Genomic DNA, 20896 nt, shown 5'->3' on the forward strand with positions numbered 1-20896 from the left:
GATTGACGGTATTAATTAACACATGCATTAACTCAGTTATGCAGGAACCAATGTAGAACGTGGAATAAGAATATGTGTATTAGCAATGCGGGGTTTCAACTATTTAAAGACAAGATAGCCCTTTTAAAAGCAATCACGTACAACAATCTCCTCAATATTAATCACCGCATAAAAAGATTGTCAAACTATAAAGTTAAAGAAATAAAGGAAAGACTTTTGAAATGTGTGGCTAAAATTAAATTATTTCTAAATATAGAAATGTGCCAATCTTTTTGGGACAGACTAAAAAAGAAAGGAAGACAATCTTTTTGGGACGGAGGGAGTATATGAACCAAACGCCCCACATTGGTTCCTATTTGAACCATGAAACTGAGCATTCAGAACACACCATAGAAATCAGCTAAAGCAGTTCACAAACAATACATTCCTCAATGTACAAACACAACTATAGTGGTCATAAATTCAAGACTCATTTCTTTTCTTTCACATTTATTCATCAAGTATAATAAAGTATATGAATCATGATACAAGAGAAGCGTCGTCGTTCATACGAAAAGTATCATCGAGCTTCAGAGTTTAATCGAGCAAAAGGTCATCATCATTCCTCATTCTCCTAACCACTCTTCTAATTTCGCTTCTTTATCAGCTCTAAATTCTTCGAAATTTTCAGACAAAGACATCAGTTGATCATGGGACATGCTTTTGTATACCTGTTCTTGTTGTACCTCATCATCAATAGTTTGACCTGACACTCTTAAATCTTCACTATTGGCCCGTCCGAGTGACGAAGAAGAGCTCGCATCTGCAGCCAATAGTGTGTCATTAGTACGGGAGACGGATGGCTCATCCTTGTCCGATGAAGATGGTTCACTCTTGGCTAGTCGAGATTCTCCGGACTCTAAAGGAGCCCATGTGAAGTTACTTGCCTTTTGTTTTGCTGACCTGAAAATAGGTGTGTTAAATGAGTTAGTTGGGCTGAACTTGGGCGGGTTAAAATGAGCTGAGTTAAGAAACTTGGGCTGAAAGGGGTTGGGCTAAATGAGCTAAAAAGCGGGTCATAACCCAACCCACCCAATTTTTACAAAGTTTTAATTTCCTTGTTTGTTGTTTTTATTCCTCCCGTTTCAATTTGTTTCTCAGGTTTTGACTTGGCATAGAACTTAAGAAAGTAAAGAAAACTTTTGAATTTTATAGTCTTAAACTAAAGAAAGGTAGAATGCACCAAAATGTCCTTTAATCTTGTATCTTAAATATGTCATGTGAAAAGTTGAAATAAAAGAGTTGCCAAAAAAGGAAAGAAGCATTCTTTTTGAAACGCACGAAAAAGGAAAGTAAGACAAATAAATTGAAACTGAGGTAGTATAATTTTTAGTATCTACTAAAACTATTTTTTTCTTTATAATGGCTAATATCAAATGAAAAAAATCTTTTCGAAAATATTTTGACAAGATTTTTATGGCCCAATTTGGGCTACACATCAGGCCAATTTTTAGATGAGTTGAAATGGTTGGGGCCTAAAATGGGCTGAGCTAGTGAATGACCCGCCCAAACTTGAACAGGTTGGGCGGGTCATGCTTTCATTGGCTAATTTTGCCATCCCTACCTGAAAACATTCGAGAGATAACCAGGAGCCCTATCATCGTCCTCTTCTGAACCTGTACTGCGACCCCACGTGGCAGGACTCCAAGAGGTAGTTATACCGACGGGGAAACTTGAACGGGGTCCGCTAATCAATCCTTTTTTTGGTTGCTTCTTTGAAATGACAGCTAGACTATGTCTGAGATCTTTAATCATCTCGTTAGCAATTGGAATGCCACACTCTTTCATCGACCCGATCACGGTGATGGAATCTTCCAAGTCTTCTGTGTGGAGAGACAATTCACGGGATCTCTCCTCAATATTGTTTTTTAGATTTACAAGGTTGGGAGCTGCTTTCTGTGTATGCTGCTGAATGTAGAAAAGCCCCACGGAGGGCTCATTTGCAATGAACTTTATCATGTCCGCCAAGGATTCAGTTATCTCTACAAAGCCGTCCACTGTGGAAAATTCATGCATTTTTTTGAAGGCCAATGGTTCATCATCACTGGTGGGGCAAGAAAATAATGAGAAAGCTTGTTCTTAATTAATAATTCAGCACTCAGAAAGAAATTCTTTTTTACATTAATCAGGTGGCCCTGAATTTGTTGTTAATCAGGGTTAGACATAGTAAATCAAATACCAATTACAAGTATATGTTCCTTAGCTGGAAAGTTCTTAGTAGCACAAGCTTCCTAGGAAATTCCTACACAATTTTAAGAAATAACAAAAAGGGGTCGTTTATTTCCTCTTGGAAGTGCCTTTCTAGAATGTATCATATTACTTTAAGAAATAATTTACGGCACTTAACCACTTTTTCATCCTTTCAAGCAACCCTATGGAAGGTGTTAGAGGGTTGAATTACAAGCTGTCAAGTGCCGTAAGTTCTTTCCTACTAACTTTCTATTTGCTGCACTTTTATGTCTCCTTCGATAGACATGGTTTGGGCTATATCAGCTAATTTAGTTCCTTGAGATGGGTTTCATTCTAGAAAGGCACTTCCAAGAGGAAATTGATAATAAAAGGGCAGCCCGGCCTAAGCCTCACGTATGCGCGGGGGTCCGAAAAGGGCATTACCACAGGGGTCAATCTCCAAGAGGAAATTGATAATAAGACGTGAAAATAGACTGAGACGGAAACCAGAAGGACAATGAACCAACATCAACTTATCAAAGATAAAAAGGAAAACAGAAACTACAGTGAAACCCAACATTACCCTCACCCCAAGTACCATATAGAAGAAACATATATCCTTGAAATCATCAGTCTACCACAACATATAAAGGATTTCAGGTTTCAATCGATCAAAAGCATTAGGCTCTGTGAAAGGCCTGATCAAGTATGGCCTCAAATCAGACCCAAGCAGTTGTCTTATCTTAGCTCGAAGGGAATAAGTTTACAGTATATTTTGGAAAATCAAAGTGGATAGAGAAAATTCAGAAACAACAAAGTGCTTGCCCACATCTTCTTGAAGTGAGCTGCCACACATTGGAAATACCGATGATCACCAAAAAGGGGAAGTGTAGATAAAAACTGTTTAGCCGGTTAACTCATACAGTATATTTGATTTGACTATAGCAATTTGACTTGATTCCATTTGTTATAACTCCACTTTTCTTTAGATATTCACAAATTTGATTTGCAGCTTCGTTTATTTTCTTATCTTGTAAGAACATATTATTCTTGGCACAACAACTAGCAATAATGAGTAACCAATAACACACAACTTATGGTCTCAGATAGAATCAGTTTAATAAAATATTTTCCTAACAAAAAAGGAACATAATTATCTTTTCTATAAAATCTTACTTGAACATAGATCATGTCCACTGATAAGCCAATTTTGAAGTTGATAGACACTACGACTTATGCAACCTGTAGAATGTAGTAGGTAACCAATCAATTAACATGCATAATTCTTACTCCATTTTGTAAAATTTGCAATTATGATGCAGATAAAAGATACTGCAGGCGTCATGTAATAAGGTAATTGATTCAACAAAGCTAGTTCTATTGTTCCAGTTTTTCGAAATTCACATGGCTATAAGTAGATGCAGATCCAAAATTTAAGCTTCATGGTTTCAAACTTTAAAGTTCCTGGCATTGAACACTCATTGCATTTTTAAAGTTATTGGTTCATACCATTATTTGTTGCAATTTTAGTTGATTTTCTCACAAAATTTATGCTTCACGTAAAAAGTACTATATTCAGATGAACCCACTACCCGCACTCTGCATCTGCCTCTGGCTATAAGCTACTACACATGAAAATAAAATAGGAATATACAAAGCATTGTTCTCGATTTCGAGAACTTGCTAAGGATAAAGTAACCTAAAAAGAGGCTTTCTAGTTTGTTTACATCTTAAATACAAGGTTTTCTCCTTTCTCACAATAGTCCCTATACTTTGCCTAATTAAACAAAAAGACATTCCAAGTTCAAAAAACCCCTACTGGTTCTAAATTGGCAGTACCTTTTAGCTTACATTCTTGAATTTTTTTTTTACCTATCAATGCAAATCTATAGCCTGTAAAACTGAAAGAAGAACCCAAAAAAAAAAAAAAAAAAAAAAAAAAAATTTTATTTGACGTCGAGAAAACCTAGATTACCCCCAAAACAAGTACTTAGACACCTTAATCAATCAACAAATATCACTTAGATATAACAAAAACCCACTTCTCAAAAAGCAATTTTTAGCTCAAAATCTCTATGAATTAGCCAATTAACAAACACCCCACAAGAAAATAAGCAATTTTGAGTTCAAATTTCATTCAATTAGCCAATTAACAAACACCCCACAAGAAAATTAAGCAATTTGAACTGAAATTTCTATCAATTAGCCAATTAACAAACACCCCACAAGAAAATTAAGCAATTTTGAGTTCAAATTTCATTCAATTAGCCAATTAACAAACACCCCACAAGAAAATTAAGCAATTTGAACTCAAATATATATCAATTACCCAATTAAAAAACACCCCACAAAAAAAAAAAAAAATCTTCTTTTTCTTTAAACTCCCATAAAGGGTACAATATAATAAAAAAAACAAGTGCAAAATCATATAAACTTACAGATCAAACTAGATAATTTTGAAGCTTCCGTTGATGTGTTTGGACAACAATTGTAGAAGGTTCTTTAATGTAGTACAATTATTATAGGTAAGAGAATTAGGTATTTGTCTGTACTAATATTAGATATTAAAACTTATAACCAAGATAGGAAAACGACAGCTACTTCTCTTTTTTTGCCCTTTTTGGTAGTTACTGTTCTAAACTAGGACTAGGATTTAGATTCAACGGCTTTTTTGTGATGTGTATGTAATCTGTACCGTTGATTTGTTGTCATTGTTGAGATAGGAATTAAAAGTAGGTACAACCCAAAAAGCTTAGGTTGACTATTTGTTGAAAGTCAAAAATGGCCAATGAACTTTGATGTATTAACCAAATTTCTTACTTTTTTTTTTTTTGGGGGGATTTTCCAACCGAGTGTCGTGTGTCTGGATCCTGTATTGAGGCACAACTGAATTCGAATTCATGCCAAGAAGTCTCACATTGAGGGATAACGCGCTCTCTAACAAAGGCGACTCTGTATCCAATAAGGATACTCGATTTTCTTACTAAACACGAGCTAATGTAATGGGTTTCCTCCCTCTCTTATTCTTTTATAAGCGGAAATGAATGAAAAATGTAGTAGGTGAGTACATATTGGGATTCGAACCCTAGGTAATGTACTATTGTACCATGAATGTGTAGGTGGAATGATAAAAATACCTTTTTAGTTAACCAACATCGCGAGTTTTAGCTTAGGAATGGAGTTTCCTTTAGCGTACAATAATTTACTTATTCACGTTGGATCAATAGGACAAATGAGCTTTTGCTACCTAATGTCTAATGGGAAAAAAGGAGAGGAAAAAAAAGTACAATGGTGTATTATGTGAAGTTTAGTACTTGCAATTATGAAGTGATATTCATCTTAGAAAAGAGTATAGATTGTATGGCATACAATCTACAAAACGTATAGAGCTATTTTGTTTGCTTTAAACAAACATTTCTTGCAATCTCAATATTAAAAATAATTCAAAATTTTCAATTATTTAACAGTCTAGCACTTTTTTTATAGGTACTATGTAATTTTAATTTGAACTTATTAGAACATTGTACTTTAGTGAAAACAAGGAGTCTTTAATTAGACGAACACCTGTTTACTTCCCCTACACTAGTCTCTTTTGTTAGTTTCACACACTTCCATATCTTGTCTTGTCGTAAATTTACAAGATTCCCCCACTCTATTTTAAAACTCCAAACTTGATGCGAAAAAGGAATAATAATTGCACAACCTTCTTACTAGTGACACATAATTCACATTAACACTAGAGCTTTTAGAATAAACATTAATATGGATAGGTGATATCATAAGTAATTCGACGATGTAGCTCTCCGTTAGGTGATGAAAAGAACAGACATGTTAACATGAGCCCTTCTCTTATTCTGATTTCTGCTGTCTTTTAACATTCCTTCTTTGTATCCTTTGTAATAAAGTGTTGGTTTCAAATTTGCTGCTAGTTTCATTCTTAGGCAACACCACCAAAATTGCGGTGAAATGATACATATTCCTCCATCCTTAACCGCATAAAAAGATTCAAGCCTTGAGAATAAAAGGCCTTTAATAAGAAGCGCATTACCCCCGAAGTGCGACTTCCCTGTGCAAGTCCTGATTATTCGGGCCCGAAGCGTGTACCGGACACAAGGAGGGAAACAAAAACGTTCCTTATCCGCAAATGCAAGTTTCAGGAACTTTCTCGCTTCAGTAGAATAAATCAATATCATCTATCTTGCCTCAAAATGACATTATCTGTACTCCTTTCAGACTGGACGAAAATCAAGCTAGACGAGGTAAATAGCACATCAAACTTCTATGAAGTTGGCAACATCTTCAGTGCTTAAAAGGCAACATTCTGCATAGTTTCATCCTCAAATAAAGAGCTATCTAACTAACTTGTCAAGTAGTTAATCCACAAGAGTAACAGGAGTGCCCAATGGCTTGCATTGACATGCTCGGAGTACCTGAATATGGTGCTCAGTGACAGTTTAGCTCTATTTCAATGAAGAAAACTTTGAAGCGATTCTGAAAACTTCACAGGGACCTTAAAATCTTCGCGAGCTCCAAGCCCCAGATCCAAAATGATGAACGAACAAGAGAGACAAGAATGACAACAAACATGTTGATATCTCGTGAATAAAAATTTCTGTGCTGCTCCAAAACCAGATGATCCAAATCCTTCACCACCAACCTCGGGTACTCTAGCTACTCCTATTGGTTAAAGCTAAGATTTTCCATGTTACCTTCTCTTTTACTAGCAAAAAGTGAAACAAGCAACTTAATAAGAAAAGCCACTAGCATCCAGATATATATGTTGATGATGAATACATCCCCACCAACCAGCTGAATGGCAATGGACTAAGCATGTAAAACAGAGCACCAAGAGTGAATAAAATGACGCATGTTAAGGTCATGTATTTGCAAAGAGGATGAGGGGAAAATTCTGGAAAGAGCATTCAAATAAGACATCAAGACGGCAAGACTAAGACACTGCTGCAGAACCAGAGCTGTTAGATTAACGTAACACCTGGTTATAAATGCAAGAGAGCAGCCGCATTCTGCAAAACTTATTTTTTGTAAGACTGGTGTCACAGGGCACGTTCTGTATGCTAGAAAGTGCAAGCTGCGCAAACAGTCTTAAATTGAATCACTTTCAACCTACTCGTCTTGTTGGATTGCTATTATGTGAAAATGGTAAAAATGTAAATTGATTCAAATACGTCACTTTAGAGCATAAGCGGGTGTACAGAAAATGAATTGCCACTGCTTGTAGTTATAACATTACCAAGCTGTAGAACAAGCAACTATTCCGCGAAGCTATGAATACTCACGTGAACTCTCCGAATCAGTGTTGTGAAAGGCGAGCGCCATCTCGCCAAAGGCGAGAGGGGTGACGAGGCGTGGCTCTGCCACCTTTTAGGGCTCTGGCGAGCTCACCTTCAAAAGGCGCTGATGGCGCCGAGGCGAGGCGCCAGTTGTGGCGAGGCAACAGTGGGTATTTAAAATAAAAAAGCAATTAAAAGTTGAAGACTTAAATGAAAACAACGGCTAGGGTTTTTTTGCCTTCTCCTCTCTTCTCCTTCAAGCTTTTCAGGTACGCTCTCTTTCTCCTTCTTCTTCTTCTTCTTCTTCTTCTTCAGTTCTTCTTCTTTCTTCCTCCTCTGTTTTCTTCTTCTGCTTCTTCTTCTGTTCTTCTTCTTTTTTTCCGGCGACTCCTCCTCTGTTTCCGGCGACTTCTGCAAATTTTTTTTTTCCTTCTTCTATTCTCTTCTTCTTTTTCTGTTTTTTCTCCTCTGTTTTTTTCTTTTTCTATTTTCTCCTCTGTTTTTTTTTTTCTCAACTGCCAGTGAGACAGTGACTGTTTTTTCTGTTCAATAATTATTGAGTCATTGACTTATTCAAGTTCTAAACTTTTAGTATCTACTATCTACTTTTAATTTTTGAATTGAAATATTTGCTAATATGTTATTGCTAGTGAGATTTTGAATATTTATATATGCAATTAAATATTTTAATTTTTTGGTACTTATTGGCGCCGCACTTCAAAAAGGCGAGCGCCTCGCCGCTCACCTCGCCTTAAGGCGAGGCAGGCCCTTATCGCCTTTTGTCGCCGCGCGCCGTCCAAAACACTGCTCCGAATGTTGGGTTTGAATGGATATAGAGGATTCATATACCTAAACATGTCAACTTAGGAATTGAGGTGCAATTGTTAGTATAATTGATCGCGGTTCCTTTTCTATGTTCCTTTTCTATCTTTATCTTGCCCCCTCTCCCCACTATCTAACAAAGCAAAACCAAGGACGACTGACATCGGAATGTCAGGTATGTGCCAATATTCGCGAGGTTAGGAACCCCACTATGAATGATGGCCGAAAAGGAGGCCACCTTGATTGGCTATTTCCAAGAATAACTCACTTTTAGGAGGAAAACATAGCTTATAATCTATACTTTTCAAAACAGCATATGAGTATTTCGATAATGCTACCATAATTTAGTTAAACCTACAAATAACATAATTCCAACTAGCTGGAGCAGGAATCTCAATACTTAGGAGCAATTCACACTCCAACGGAAGAGAAAGAAAAATAAAAGAACCACACTGTCCATAAAATGGAATTTTTACCAATAATAACATTTTGCCAACAAGATACAACTTAAAACTAAATAAGTTCTACAGTTCTACATACATACAACTACTATCTAGTTCCACAATCATAGACATCGTACATCATATATCAATTTAACAATGAAATCAAATAACACTCAACAATTACCAAAACACTAGAAAAGGTGGGAGTGCAAACTTTTCAATACCTTCAATTAACATCATTAAAAATCATTCCTCAACTTCAGAAACAAGGTAAAGCTCCCATTTTTCAACTTAAAACTAAATAAGTTCTACATTTCTATATACATACAACTACTATCTAGTTCCTCCCTTGTGGTCCGGCCCTTCCCCGGACCCCGCGCATAGAGAGCGCGAGTCAAAAATGTTTACTATCTAGTTCCACAATCATAGATACGATGCAACACCATAATGGTATTTACCAATGAAATCAATTAACACTTGACAATAAAAGGAGGGAACGAAAACTTTTCAATACCTTCAATTAACACCATTGAAAACCATTCCTCAAAACCTTTAGAAACAAGCTAAAGGCTCCCATTTTTCCTCATCTAATTCCACTATAAGAAAATCAATCCTCCTCATCACTCTCATCACTAAAATAACCTTTCCTCTTCTCCCCCCTTTTCTCCTTCTTGAATTCCTCATTATCTCCTTTCAATAACCTCTCCTCTGCTCCCCTGTCCACCACCGACGCCCAATTATCATCATCAAAACTTGCTGCCACGTCATCATCCCCCTCCTCCTCCTCATCCTCCCACTCACCACCCCCACCACCCCCCTTTCCTCCACCACCACTACCACTGTTGCTCCCAAAATTCTTTATTCCTACACAACAAAATACAATATTAAGCACAAATCAATATAATTTATACTCAAACTACAATAAAAGTACTACCCCCTCTGTCCCAATTTATGTGATATACTTTCCTTTTTAGTCTGTCCCAAAAAAAAAATGATACATTCTATATTTAGAAATAATTTAACTTGAAACTTCCCCTTCTACCCTTAGTGAAATGATTCACAACCACACAAATATCTATGGCTTATTTTAGACCACAACAACAACAACATACCTAGTGTACTCCCACAAGGGGGGGGGGGGGGGGGTGTCAGGAGGATAGAATGCAACAACATCTACCCCTACCTTAGTATCCGATAGACAAATCTTACTTACGTTCTTGAATTCTATGCCCAGTCAAACTATATCACATAAATTGGGACACAGGGAGTAAAACCTGCATCAAATAATGACTAAATGTATGCATTTTACCTCTCCGCCCTTTCTTCGAGGGCTCGGGTCTTTCCCTAGGACCAAGTTTATTTTTCGGACACTCATACGATAAATGTCCTTCTTCACCACATTCATAACACCTACTTTTATCCTTATAAACTTTCTTCCTTATAAACTCTGCTGCCCTTCCATTATCCGATGCAATCGACGCCGTTAAAGTTCTTCCATTAAGGACTTTTTTGTCAATTCCTTTAACAGCTTTAACCGCATCATCTCTACAAACAAATAGAATAAAAGCTACACCACGGCTCTTTCGGGTAACCCGATCTTTAACTACAGTTACTTTTGCTACTTTACCGAAGGTTGAGAAGATTGTGTGGAGATCTGAATTTGTAAGGGTATAATCGAGATTACTTACGTATACTGTTGATTTTGATGGAGCTAGGGTTTTGCTGACGTGTGAGGGTTTTGTTAGGGTTTTGGATGTGGCGGCGGAGGACGGCGGCGCCGGTGATGGTGCGGAGGAGTAACGGTAGTAGAAAGTGTCGTCTTCGTCGGAGTCTGAGTTGTGCTTTTTCTTCTTCGACATTTTTACGATTTTGTCCCCACAAAGGAGTGAAGTTAACTGAGGAGCCTTAAGTTTATTTTAAAAGGAAAAGATTTTGGATTAAGGGTGACTGAGTTGGTTTAGTATATATGAACTAATTTCTTACCCCTGTTTGGAGGGTATTTTATTAATGTAATTTACAAGTTTATTATACATAGGTATATATACAATCTAATTTTGTAAACATTATGCTGGTTACATTTCATTTCTCCATTATACGCATACAATACAATACAACACCATATCCACCAACCAATCCCACCTCACACCACCCACCCCTCCACCCCCCACCCATCACTAACTTATTTTTTAAAGTTTCTATTTTATCTTTTACCCGAGTTTTTTATTAATAAATATGAACTAATTTCTAACCATCCAACAAAGTTATTATACCTACAATCTATCTAAACATCGCATTTATAAACTAGATAAGTATGCTTTACATTTTTAATGAACTGATTTGCCATCCAAACAAAGTTACGTACATGACTATTGCATTAATGTGATTTGAGATTTATCCATAGTGCACTTAATAGTGCACTTAATCAGCTACAGGTTTCCTAGTTTAAAAAAAAAAAAAGATTATGGTTTAGTTAATTATATTTAAATCTTAGGTAAGTTAAATGTTTTTTTAATAACAAATAAAAAATTGACTGTTCTAATAAATAAAAATAATTTAGTCAAATTTTCCTTTTAATTACTATTTTCCTAAGAACATGACTATTAAAATGGACTATAGATTGCGACAAAAATGTTCATAACAGATAAAATGAAGGAATGTGGTTGGAGTTTTTTTATCTGTGTCCTGCGAAGACTCCATATGTACTAGCCCACGAATTCGGCAAATTTGACGATTGAATGTCTTACAAAAGAAACGAAATATGTTTAAAATCTCATGAAAAGACATTATTTTGAAATATTTACAATTTCTCTACATTAATTCAACCTATGCTAAGAATGGAGAACCTTTCTTTGTCACAATTACGTATGTTTTGTGGTATAGTGTCAGACACACCATTCTGCGGGACTTAAAATTTAGAACATTATTGAATGTGATAAATTCGAATCGAACAGAATGAAAATAGATCATTCATATAGTTGAATCCAACTTAATTTGGGTTCTAACGTAGTTGATTGATTGATTGATTTACAACACTAGTTCAACAGCTATACAAGGAATGAGAATGCTAAGCCATAAGCTATTAAAAATCTAAGCAGAGTGGCTTTATTATCTCGGTAAGTTGAAATGTCCAATGCGGGGGAGAAGTCAATGATACATTCTAAACTAAGCTTCCCAGTTTCTTTTCCTCCCCCATTTCTGAGCAACTACTTTCATAGTTCTTACATTCAAGAGACCTATCTGCTTGTACAAGATGATAGAATGTGCCTAGCTTGAGAAGCATCACACTTAATAATATAAACTGTCTATCTTCTTGGTATATCCAACAATAATATACGCATATCTATCTGGGCAACCCTTGGTGGCGCAGAATTACATGTTACATGTACTCGTGGGAGGGACCAGGTATCCCATGAAATTAGTCGAGGTACGAGCAAGCTGACCCGGACACCACGGTTATAAAAAGAAACCGACAATAATATATGCATATTTTTCTAAATGCCTTTTTGTCTTCAAATCTTTATCATGCCTCAATGCGATTCAGAAAGTTTTATAGTGATACAGTTTAGGAAGGCCTTTGCTTTGGTCAAACATACAGTGGTAAAGAAAGTTTGGACAAAGGCCACCAATCCTTAGCCAAAGAGGCCACCTACCATCAGGATAGAGTAATATTTACAGATATCTGAAAACCATGAAAAGCGTAATCAGAAATCATATTGAAGCGACCATGTTTTCAGTCTCAGTCGTCTGCTGAGAAAGGGTGCCTCCAGTCCACCTCTTCAGCATCTCTAAGGCAGCTTTAGGCTGATCCATTGGAACCATGTGCCCGGCATCATGAACCTATTACGCATTTAGCCACGAGACACCACAACAGTTAGCTCAAACACTAATCATGATAAATTGAACAATAACATCGTTAATTGATAGATGCAGTGTCGATTAATAAAGGCACCTTCAGGAAACTCAGAGGCCCATGGCTTCTCAACAATCCTGCTTCAGAACCATTAACTTCAAAAGGGACAACGGGAGATGCTACAAACTCTTTCTGACCATTCCATTCCATGGCCTGAACCCATCTTGAGTTACCTGTTAAAAGGGACAATGTTATGACATGAATATTTACGTGGTAAACATCTATAATCAAGCTTAATGATAATACAAAGCTTACCTAGCCAGTTGCAAATAAGATCATATTCACCAGCATACACAAGCAACTTTATTCCATCCTCAAGCAAGGTTGGAATTCCTACTTCAAGGTTCCTCATCCAGTCAACAAGCATGGCCTGGTACACAGTAGTACTACACGAGACAAACTCTATATCCTCAACGCCAAGAGCCTGCTTAACAGAGCGCAGATTCAGCATTTTCTCCATGTCTGAGAAGTCATAGCAGAGTTGTCCCACACACTTCTTTCTGATGTCGTAGTGCTGCAGGTGAAAGGTTAATTATCAGAAACATGGTCAACCAGTCATTTATTGGAACCAGCCTCTCTACTTTCAGAGGGTAGGGGTGAGGCTGCGTACACACCACCCTCCCCAGACCCCACTTGTGGGATTACACTGGGTAGGTCGTTGTATGGTTAACCAGTCATTTGTTCGCAACTTTGGAAGGTATGCTGCGGGATAGTGTGACCATCTGAGTAATTTAAAAGATTAACTTGAAGTGAAGAATGACAACTGCACCATTATCCCAAACAAGTTAAGCTTGGCTGTATGAATACTGACCATGGTTCTCCATTTAAACTCTTTGGCCAACATTACACTAGAAGTTCTCTATATATCTCTTGGCATAAAAATCTCTCGCAACAATTTATAAAAGATAAATTTCTAGGATCATTTCTACTCTTTCTGAGGCTGCTGACACCTATTTCTCTACAAATACGGGTAACAGGCACTACAATTGGTAGAAAATGAAAAGACAGACTGAAATGGGTGACAACTTACATTGATGTCCACCCCAGCACGTGCGCGGACAGCAGTGAATATAGAATTGCAAACAAAATAAGCCGCCAAGCAAGAGATTTTCCCATCAGTGCCTAAAAGGAGAAAAACAAACATACAGAAACTGAGAAGCAACACAGAGTATAGAGAATTGATTTGCTGCGAGTGCAAGAACATCCATTCCCATCAGGATGACCCCACCTTTTTTTTTTTTTTTTTCTCCGAGGGAAAGCCCGAATAAGTCAAAATGATATGGAAGAAATAAAGAAAGTAAACAGGATGTACCGCAAAGGTTTATCGCGATATCACAAACTGGAAGTAGTTTGTTGATACGATCATGATCAGACTTCGAAATTAATCCCATGTCCAATGCATAGTCAGTGTATGCAGGGTATTGTATTTTGGGATCTGTAAGCCCGTTGCCGATGGCAAATCCCTGTTCAAATAGATCCAATGAAGTAAAGACATGTGATTAAGGAACTAACAGCACAACAGCTGGTGAAATGTCGTACCTTTAAGTTTATATGTATTCCTTCTTTACCCTTATTTCCTTTGTGTACTCTAGCAGCAAAAGCAGGAACATAGTGCCCGGCATATGATTCTCCGGTTATGTAGAAGTCGTTCTTTACAAGCTCTGGATGCTCCTCAAAGAAAGCCTAAACCATTAATGATCATATCAACACAAAAAAGTCAGGATTATAATTGCGTCTGTTGCACATCAAGTTAGAAAATGTACTGCCTCCACCAAAAAGGAAGAAACTAAAATAAACAATGTACCACAAATACTCAAGAAAATTTATAATCAAACCACAACCATCCTTATATCTTGAAGAAACAGACAAGTAGAGGAAAAACACTAAAAGCTATATATCCGTGTTGTCAACTAATAATGCGATGAAAAAATTCTACACGGAATTCAGCTTATGGAGTTCATCTGAATGATACAATGGTAAGAACCTGAATAGCTAATTGTGTAGTGTCTTAAGGTGCTTAGGCCAAGTTCTGCTAAATCTTCGGGGTTAAAAGCTGTTATACATGCTAACCAAAAGCATATGGGAGGGAAATAATTAACCAAAAAGTCATCTAACCGAAAATTCAGCAATCAGCTGCAAGTTCCATTAAAAAACAAGGCAACCATCCCACAAAGAAGGTTTTACTGATTACTGCAAAAAGGTTGAGGAAGAGGATGTGCTGGCAATGTGACCACATTTTTGCCATTAATGCATTTGGAAGAAAAAAGAACCCCAACTATGTTAATGCCTCCTTTTTTGCTGGGACCAGATCACATGCATCAAGCGCCTATAAGGCTCACTAATCAGCACAATATAAGGCTAGTGTCCTAGTGTATAATATCTCTCCTATCATCTATACAAGTAAAAGATCATGAGTTCTTTAAGGCTCGAATTCGAGTGTTCAGAAACTGAGCCTTTTGAGCTCTTTGTAGACGTGTCACCCTTATTTGCATCCCACAAGTAGACTGATCAACACATAGACGAGAACCGACAAGCACAGCACAATCCAAGAGTCCAAGCAGCTACTTTAAAGGGATCCCAGACACATCAATAAAACATTTACTGTCACCAAAAATACTTTAATTTGTCAACAGGTGCCAATTCTAGACAGGTCAGCAGCGAGATAGAGGCGTCTTACATCACCATAAGAGTGGGTGGAATCAGCAAACCCTACTATGTGGTAATAAATATATCATCGTTCAAGAATTCTCCTACTAATTTCAGTCTTTCTCGAAACGTTTCCCATTGTTGCTCATTAGAAGCTTCATTACTCATGTCTATTGTCAATATCACAACTTCAGTGAGAGAGAAAAAGTTTCATGAACGAATTTCTTGAAAGGAGATTACAGGTGTTTAGAAACTGTTTATCATTATGCTACTAACAAAAAAGGAAGGTCATAATTGACTTTGTACCCCTGAGGATGTTTATGATCAGGGTAGAAGTTGTGATTTCACCCCCAAGTACAGTTTCTCCTAAAGAAAAGTTTATCACCCTTTTTTGATGGGTGGAATGTTTATCGTTCTGAAGAAGCAGTAAATTAACCAATGTAGCAAACCCTATGAATAACATACATGAAACCAGGAATTAATAGGTAAGAAAACATTCGGAAGCCAGTGTCATCATAAGACTATGATTTGAATGGATGAATTCAGCAGCAGAGTGTGTGTGTGTGTTTGTGTGTATATATATAAAAGGCTCCAAGTTGCTTTAGGGGTTTATTTTCAAACCTGAATAAAGTCATACAAGTCGTCGCCAACGCATGCTTCAGTGTGACAGAGGTCACGTCTGTCAGAACTGTAACTGAAGCCAGTACCTGTAGGTTGGTCTACATAGATAAGGTTTGATACCTGCAGAATTTACATGCAGACGTCATTTCTTCAGATTGGAAATCAATGAAGGTAATTTAGTGTCCTTGAAGGACACAATGGAAAATTGACTAATGAAAATGAACCAAGTACTCTAATCTTAGAAACAAATGTTGAACGCAGAGAAGATTTCATCCTGTCAGACTCGGCAATCAAATTCCAAGTTTCAATCAAAACTCAAACCACCCTAACCAAAACTGAAGTTCCCGTGGAACCTGAAATACTTTCCCATCTGCAGTCTTGAATTGCCAATTTGCCATGCAGGTAATTTAATTTCAATGAGTAAAAGGCAGAAAGAAGACAGAAGTATGTGGTCAGGGAAGTGAAATATTAGAGGTCTAATGAAAAAGAATGGCCAAAACCTGTCATATGCGAAGCAATAAGATTCCAGTAAACACAGACCCTTTCTGACAAAAAAGTAACGGCTTTTCAAAGTCTGGTTGATGATAACTCCATAAATACTGAAACTTTGTAACCATCTCAAATTCTGAGATGGCCATTTCTCATAACAGATGTACTATGTGCAAGCAAAGTAATGGGCCACACTGATTTTTCTTCACATTGATGACAAGTATCAATTCAAGTCTGTGAATTGACATTATACTCATTTTAGGTGGCTACTAGGATACTCTCGGAGAAGGAGTATGCAGAAGCTTGGATTATCGAAGCTTCGGCATGCGGAATCAAGAACTCAGGTCTTTGTATTGATGATTCGTGTGTTTATGCAATGTCGAACCAGATATGGACATGTTATTAACTGTTTTGTTTAGCATATTCTTAGTTGCCATTTTCTTTTTTTGATAAAGGAAAAAACAGAAACAGACATTAACAATATGTTGTCCCGAAACAGTTTCTTAATTGCCTTTTCCAATTATTCCTTTTTAAATTAAAATGATAATATCACACAGGAAGTTCCACAATGAACAAGCTATTAAATTAACTGGTATTCTGCCAATAAGAGTAGCATGCTTCTACAAAAGTACTTATTGTGGAAACAACAAGCTGGATAAAGCACATGCATAAAATGTTGGCAGGCAAAACTCATCCGTCCCATGTACCATTTATGTACTACTCTTAACTTTCATTATATCAAGAGTAGAGAAAAGAGAAAGTCTAAGCAATCAAGCTGATCATCTAGTAAAGAACAAGAAGGTAAACTGCCACAATTGCTTAAGCACAAGCTTTTTTGTTTACGCACCACAAGATATAGTTGTTAACTAACAAGAAACTACTAAAACTGGAAAGTCAATTTCAAAGATAGTGAAAATACCTTGTCCCACCCATATTCATTCGGCACAAGTGACAAATTTTTTGAAACAGTAAAAGGCCCATTTTCATAGAAAAGGGCCAGCTCACTACTGCAACCAGGCCCTCCACTCAACCAGATGACAACAGGGTCGTCCTTACTACCGCGTGATTCAAAGAAGAAATAGAACAACCTACAAAATGGAAGGTGACACAATTCAATAAATAAGAAACCACACAAGAAGAAGAAGTAGCTGGTTGATAAGTTAGACCAGAACATGATCTACAAAGGAGGAATTCTCAGGAGATTTATATTTTAATAATTAGTTGCGGAGGAGAAATATTTCAATGAAACAAGCTGATATATATCTCTAAGCAAACGGAAAGTCTTAAAAGATAATTGACATAGTAAAATAAGTGGTCATTATTTAACCATCTAACAATAATCGCAATTCTCCACGAAAGCAACTAATAGTGATACTTGAAGATGAATAAATGAACCAGACAGAAAATTTCTATGTTAATCAACTAATCTACTACATCTTAATCCAAAAATAATTAGAATTGGCTGCAAGCTTCCGCTATACCATTCCACTCTACTGTTGCATTCGAGTTTCCAAAATGGAAAGTGAATGAGTAGGTAGATAAAGAAGCTCATGCAAGGGTGTGGGGTAAAAGATTACAGAAAACCTGCTGCAGTCCAAAGAAGTCAAAACGTAATCCAATATAAGCCAATGCAAGCAGTAGCGGAGTCAGGATTTCGAAAATATCAAGAAGTAAACACACAAAGAAACTAAGGAGATTCAATATTTGTTATATATACACAAAAATTAATTTTGACAATTTTCCGGCGAAGGGGATTCGGATGAAATGAACCCCTTGTGCCCCCCTAGGTCCTCCCTTGGATGCAGGGCCTGGGAGAGAGTAACCCCGCCTCCCCCCAACAACAAAATAAAACCCCGAAACTAAGACAAATTTCACCATAAATCAGGAGATAAATTAAGCGTTCTCCATTCGTTCCAGCTTCTGTGACAATTTTCAATTGGAATGTGTGAAAATGTAAAAAGGCAGCAGACACACAAACTCTATGTGCGGGTCCGAGGAAGAGCCAGGCCTGAGACTATTATGCAATGTTAGCAGCCCTTACCCTGAATTTACGCAGAGATCAAGCTCACGCTCGTAACTGTCAGAATTATCAACATAATCAAATTCAACTATCTATTCATAATTAGGTTTTGATGTGACGTTTTATTTATCAAATTAGGGTAAGTTGTCTATATGACACCCCTTGGGTGCGCCCCTTCCTTGGACCACGTGCCCTTTACCATTATCATATTCCTAATATAAATATAAGTCAAAATTACCATCTTAAATCAAACACATCCAATAGAATTAGGATATAGATTGAAGAAAATAATAATAACAATAACAATAATATCGGAGCCTAGAGTTTGAAAAGGTGTGTATATATACCTAGCAGCATGAGAATGCTTAATCTTATAATAACCAGCATGATGTCCCAAATCTTCAAAAGAAACACTCGAATTCGCCAAATTAGGAAATGAGAATCGCTTCTCGACGATTCTAGAACCTTCCGTAGGAAATGGATCTCGATCGACGATGTTATCAGATTCTTTAGGGAATAAATTGAGTTCTCGAATCAACTTTTCCCCTTGCTTCGATGCAAATCTCGAAGGTATTGGAACCTTTGCGAATGAAGGAGAAAGAAAAACGAGATGAAGAAGAAAGGAGAGAAAAAGGGAAAGTTTCATTTTCCATTGCGCCATGTTTGGGGGTTGAAGGAAAGTGTGGTGTGTGAGGAAATTAATATGGGAAATGGTTTTGCGTGCGAGAGGAGAGAGGAGAGAGGCGAGTGAGGTGATGGTTCCACGTAGAGTGTAGTGCACTTTCCAAGAAACTGCTTAGCTATTTTCCGAAATTTGGAAATATTAGCAAAAGGGAATAAAGTTGAAAAAGTTGTGGACAAAAGTAAAAGAAAACAAAAGGTAATTACTACCATTTTTCTTTTCTCGGTTTCCTGCCTATTATTATTTATATTGAAATTCGATTAAATTTAAATTCGCGTTGTAGTAACACCTAATTAACTTAAAAGCAACCACCAAACGATGTGATGAAGTGGATGAGAGAGTATTATTTATATTGAACTCGATTAAATTTAAATCGCGCCGTAGTAATTAAAAAAGGTTTCGAAAGGTTGAGACTCGCTCCTTCCTTAATTAGTCACAGTATGAAATTTTTTTGGTATGGAGCACTTCCTTTCAAATGGAGCCCTATGCGGCGCAAATTCGGATATAATCATACTCCAAAGCGGATATCGAGCACCCGGGTGGGAAAAAAAAATTATCTTAAAAGCAGCAGTAGATATAGTTATAATCACTGGAATTTCACATAAATGAACTCAAGGCAATTTTATATATTGTTGATGTGGACAATGAAAAAAAGAGCCGAGCACATCAAGATGTGACCCAATGATCAATAAAATGGTTGAGAATTATTAAGTCTCAGATTTAAACTCATATGAAGACATTTAAATGATTTCTTCTCAAATGTTTTGTGCTAGTAAAAGTAGCAGTAATTAATCGATGAAACGTAGTAGTAATTAGTCGAAATATGCGCACCTTGATCCAAACACCACAGTTAACAAAAAAAAAAAATCTACATATTCCTCTTAGTGTTTTTACTTTATGCTGTGATGAGAAGCGTGAAGACGACGCAAAAGAAAAATCTACATATTCCTCTTGTTTCCGCTTTTAAAATTTTATGGTTTAAACTTATCTCCAAGTGTTGATTTCATTCTTCAAGATTTAGGTTTTTTTTTTTTTTCCCCTTTTCTGATGTGCTTAATAGTTGGTGTTTTCTTTTTGACGAAGTAAGAATTCTTAATAGTTAGTGTTCCGATGTTTAAATCTATACTTGGTATCTTTTTTTAGTTTAGTGAATAGACTTGGAATTTGTATGTGGTATATAGTATGAATACCAAAAGGAATAAAAAAATGTGTAGACTATGACGGAAGGTGTCTGTTCTTGAAGATAACTTCATATTACTTTAACGTAGTGACCCACAAAATTCCATTATAATTTTCCTGAATTTTTGATTTACTTAATGACAAAAAACTCATTAGTAAAAAGGAAAAGAAACAGTTGCATTCTTAATCCTTCGGAATATTTTAGAGTGGGTTCTTTGTTAGCCTTCATTCAAAGCTATTTGTTTGCATTTTCTGCATTTATGCAAAATGGAGAAAGTATTGTAATTTGTTGAGCTGAAAAATCATACAAAATTTGGCAATTTTGTAATGTTTTTTCAGTCTTCTATATTAGTAAGTTTTGTTCCCAAGCGAAGAGAATTAATATCCTCCTATCATTTTGGACTAGATGATAGTAGGTGTTTGTATTGAGTGTCAAATGATACTTTTATTATAGGCTAATTGTAGATTTTAAAAGCAAACATTTCTTCTAAGCAGTAAACTTGCACTTCCACAGTTGAGGCAAGGACTGTCTCACTGGATGTGACATTCAATGAGTCTGCCTCACTGGACAGTCAGAGGGAGAAG

General features: G+C 36.6%; 3 protein-coding genes across 6 annotated transcripts; all 3 read right to left on the reverse strand.

The window, feature by feature from the left end:
- Positions 1–403: 403 nt before the first annotated feature.
- LOC132059096 (uncharacterized) lies at positions 404–4789 on the reverse strand. The gene is made up of 4 exons (XM_059451585.1): positions 4647–4789; positions 3385–3450; positions 1604–2083; positions 404–942 (listed from the first exon to the last, which is right to left on the reverse strand). The coding sequence occupies exons 2-4, from the start codon at positions 3390–3392 to the stop codon at positions 606–608; spliced, it is 825 nt and encodes a 274-aa protein (XP_059307568.1). The 5' UTR covers positions 3393–3450; positions 4647–4789; the 3' UTR covers positions 404–605.
- A 1736-nt stretch (positions 4790–6525) lies between these two features.
- LOC132059098 (U11/U12 small nuclear ribonucleoprotein 31 kDa protein) lies at positions 6526–10694 on the reverse strand. 4 transcript variants are annotated; one of them, XR_009415497.1, is made up of 3 exons: positions 10074–10694; positions 9279–9628; positions 6526–6928 (listed from the first exon to the last, which is right to left on the reverse strand). XR_009415497.1 is itself a non-coding variant. In XM_059451587.1 (2 exons), exons 1-2 carry the CDS (start codon positions 10621–10623, stop codon positions 6876–6878), a joined length of 603 nt encoding a protein of 200 aa, XP_059307570.1. In that variant the 5' UTR covers positions 10624–10694; the 3' UTR covers positions 6526–6875. The 4 variants fall into 4 exon arrangements, 3 of the variants coding, with proteins under 3 accessions (XP_059307570.1, XP_059307569.1, XP_059307571.1); XM_059451587.1 differs by lacking the exon at positions 9279–9628; XM_059451586.1 differs by lacking the exon at positions 6526–6928 and having other exon boundaries at positions 9172–9628.
- A 1548-nt stretch (positions 10695–12242) lies between these two features.
- LOC132059099 (serine carboxypeptidase-like) lies at positions 12243–19165 on the reverse strand. The gene is made up of 9 exons (XM_059451589.1): positions 18798–19165; positions 17350–17518; positions 15942–16061; positions 14214–14357; positions 13987–14137; positions 13705–13796; positions 12930–13188; positions 12714–12847; positions 12243–12601 (listed from the first exon to the last, which is right to left on the reverse strand). Exons 1-9 carry the CDS (start codon positions 19109–19111, stop codon positions 12473–12475), a joined length of 1512 nt encoding a protein of 503 aa, XP_059307572.1. The 5' UTR covers positions 19112–19165; the 3' UTR covers positions 12243–12472.
- Positions 19166–20896: the final 1731 nt, after the last annotated feature.

This window comes from Lycium ferocissimum, chromosome 6 (assembly GCF_029784015.1).
Source record: "Lycium ferocissimum isolate CSIRO_LF1 chromosome 6, AGI_CSIRO_Lferr_CH_V1, whole genome shotgun sequence".
Taxonomy (NCBI): Eukaryota; Viridiplantae; Streptophyta; class Magnoliopsida; order Solanales; family Solanaceae; genus Lycium; species Lycium ferocissimum.

What these genes read in the sequence shown, in the direction of transcription:
- LOC132059098 (XM_059451586.1), bottom strand. Translation starts at nt 10,623, where the DNA reads ATGTCGAAGAAGAAAAAGCACAACTCAGACTCCGACGAAGACGACACT. An exon ending in CTCGAAGAAAGGGCGGAGAG is followed by an intron (nt 9,629 to 10,073) that starts GTAAAATGCATA and finishes TTTGTTGTGTAG; the next exon opens with GAATAAAGAATTTTGGGAGC.
- LOC132059099 (XM_059451589.1), bottom strand. Translation starts at nt 19,111, where the DNA reads ATGGCGCAATGGAAAATGAAACTTTCCCTTTTTCTCTCCTTTCTTCTT. An exon ending in AAGCATTCTCATGCTGCTAG is followed by an intron (nt 17,519 to 18,797) that starts GTATATATACAC and finishes TCCATTTTGTAG; the next exon opens with GTTGTTCTATTTCTTCTTTG. An exon ending in TATCGCGATAAACCTTTGCG is followed by an intron (nt 13,797 to 13,986) that starts GTACATCCTGTT and finishes TTCTCCTTTTAG; the next exon opens with GCACTGATGGGAAAATCTCT.
- LOC132059096 (XM_059451585.1), bottom strand. An exon ending in TATCTCTCGAATGTTTTCAG is followed by an intron (nt 943 to 1,603) that starts GTAGGGATGGCA and finishes ACCTATTTTCAG; the next exon opens with GTCAGCAAAACAAAAGGCAA.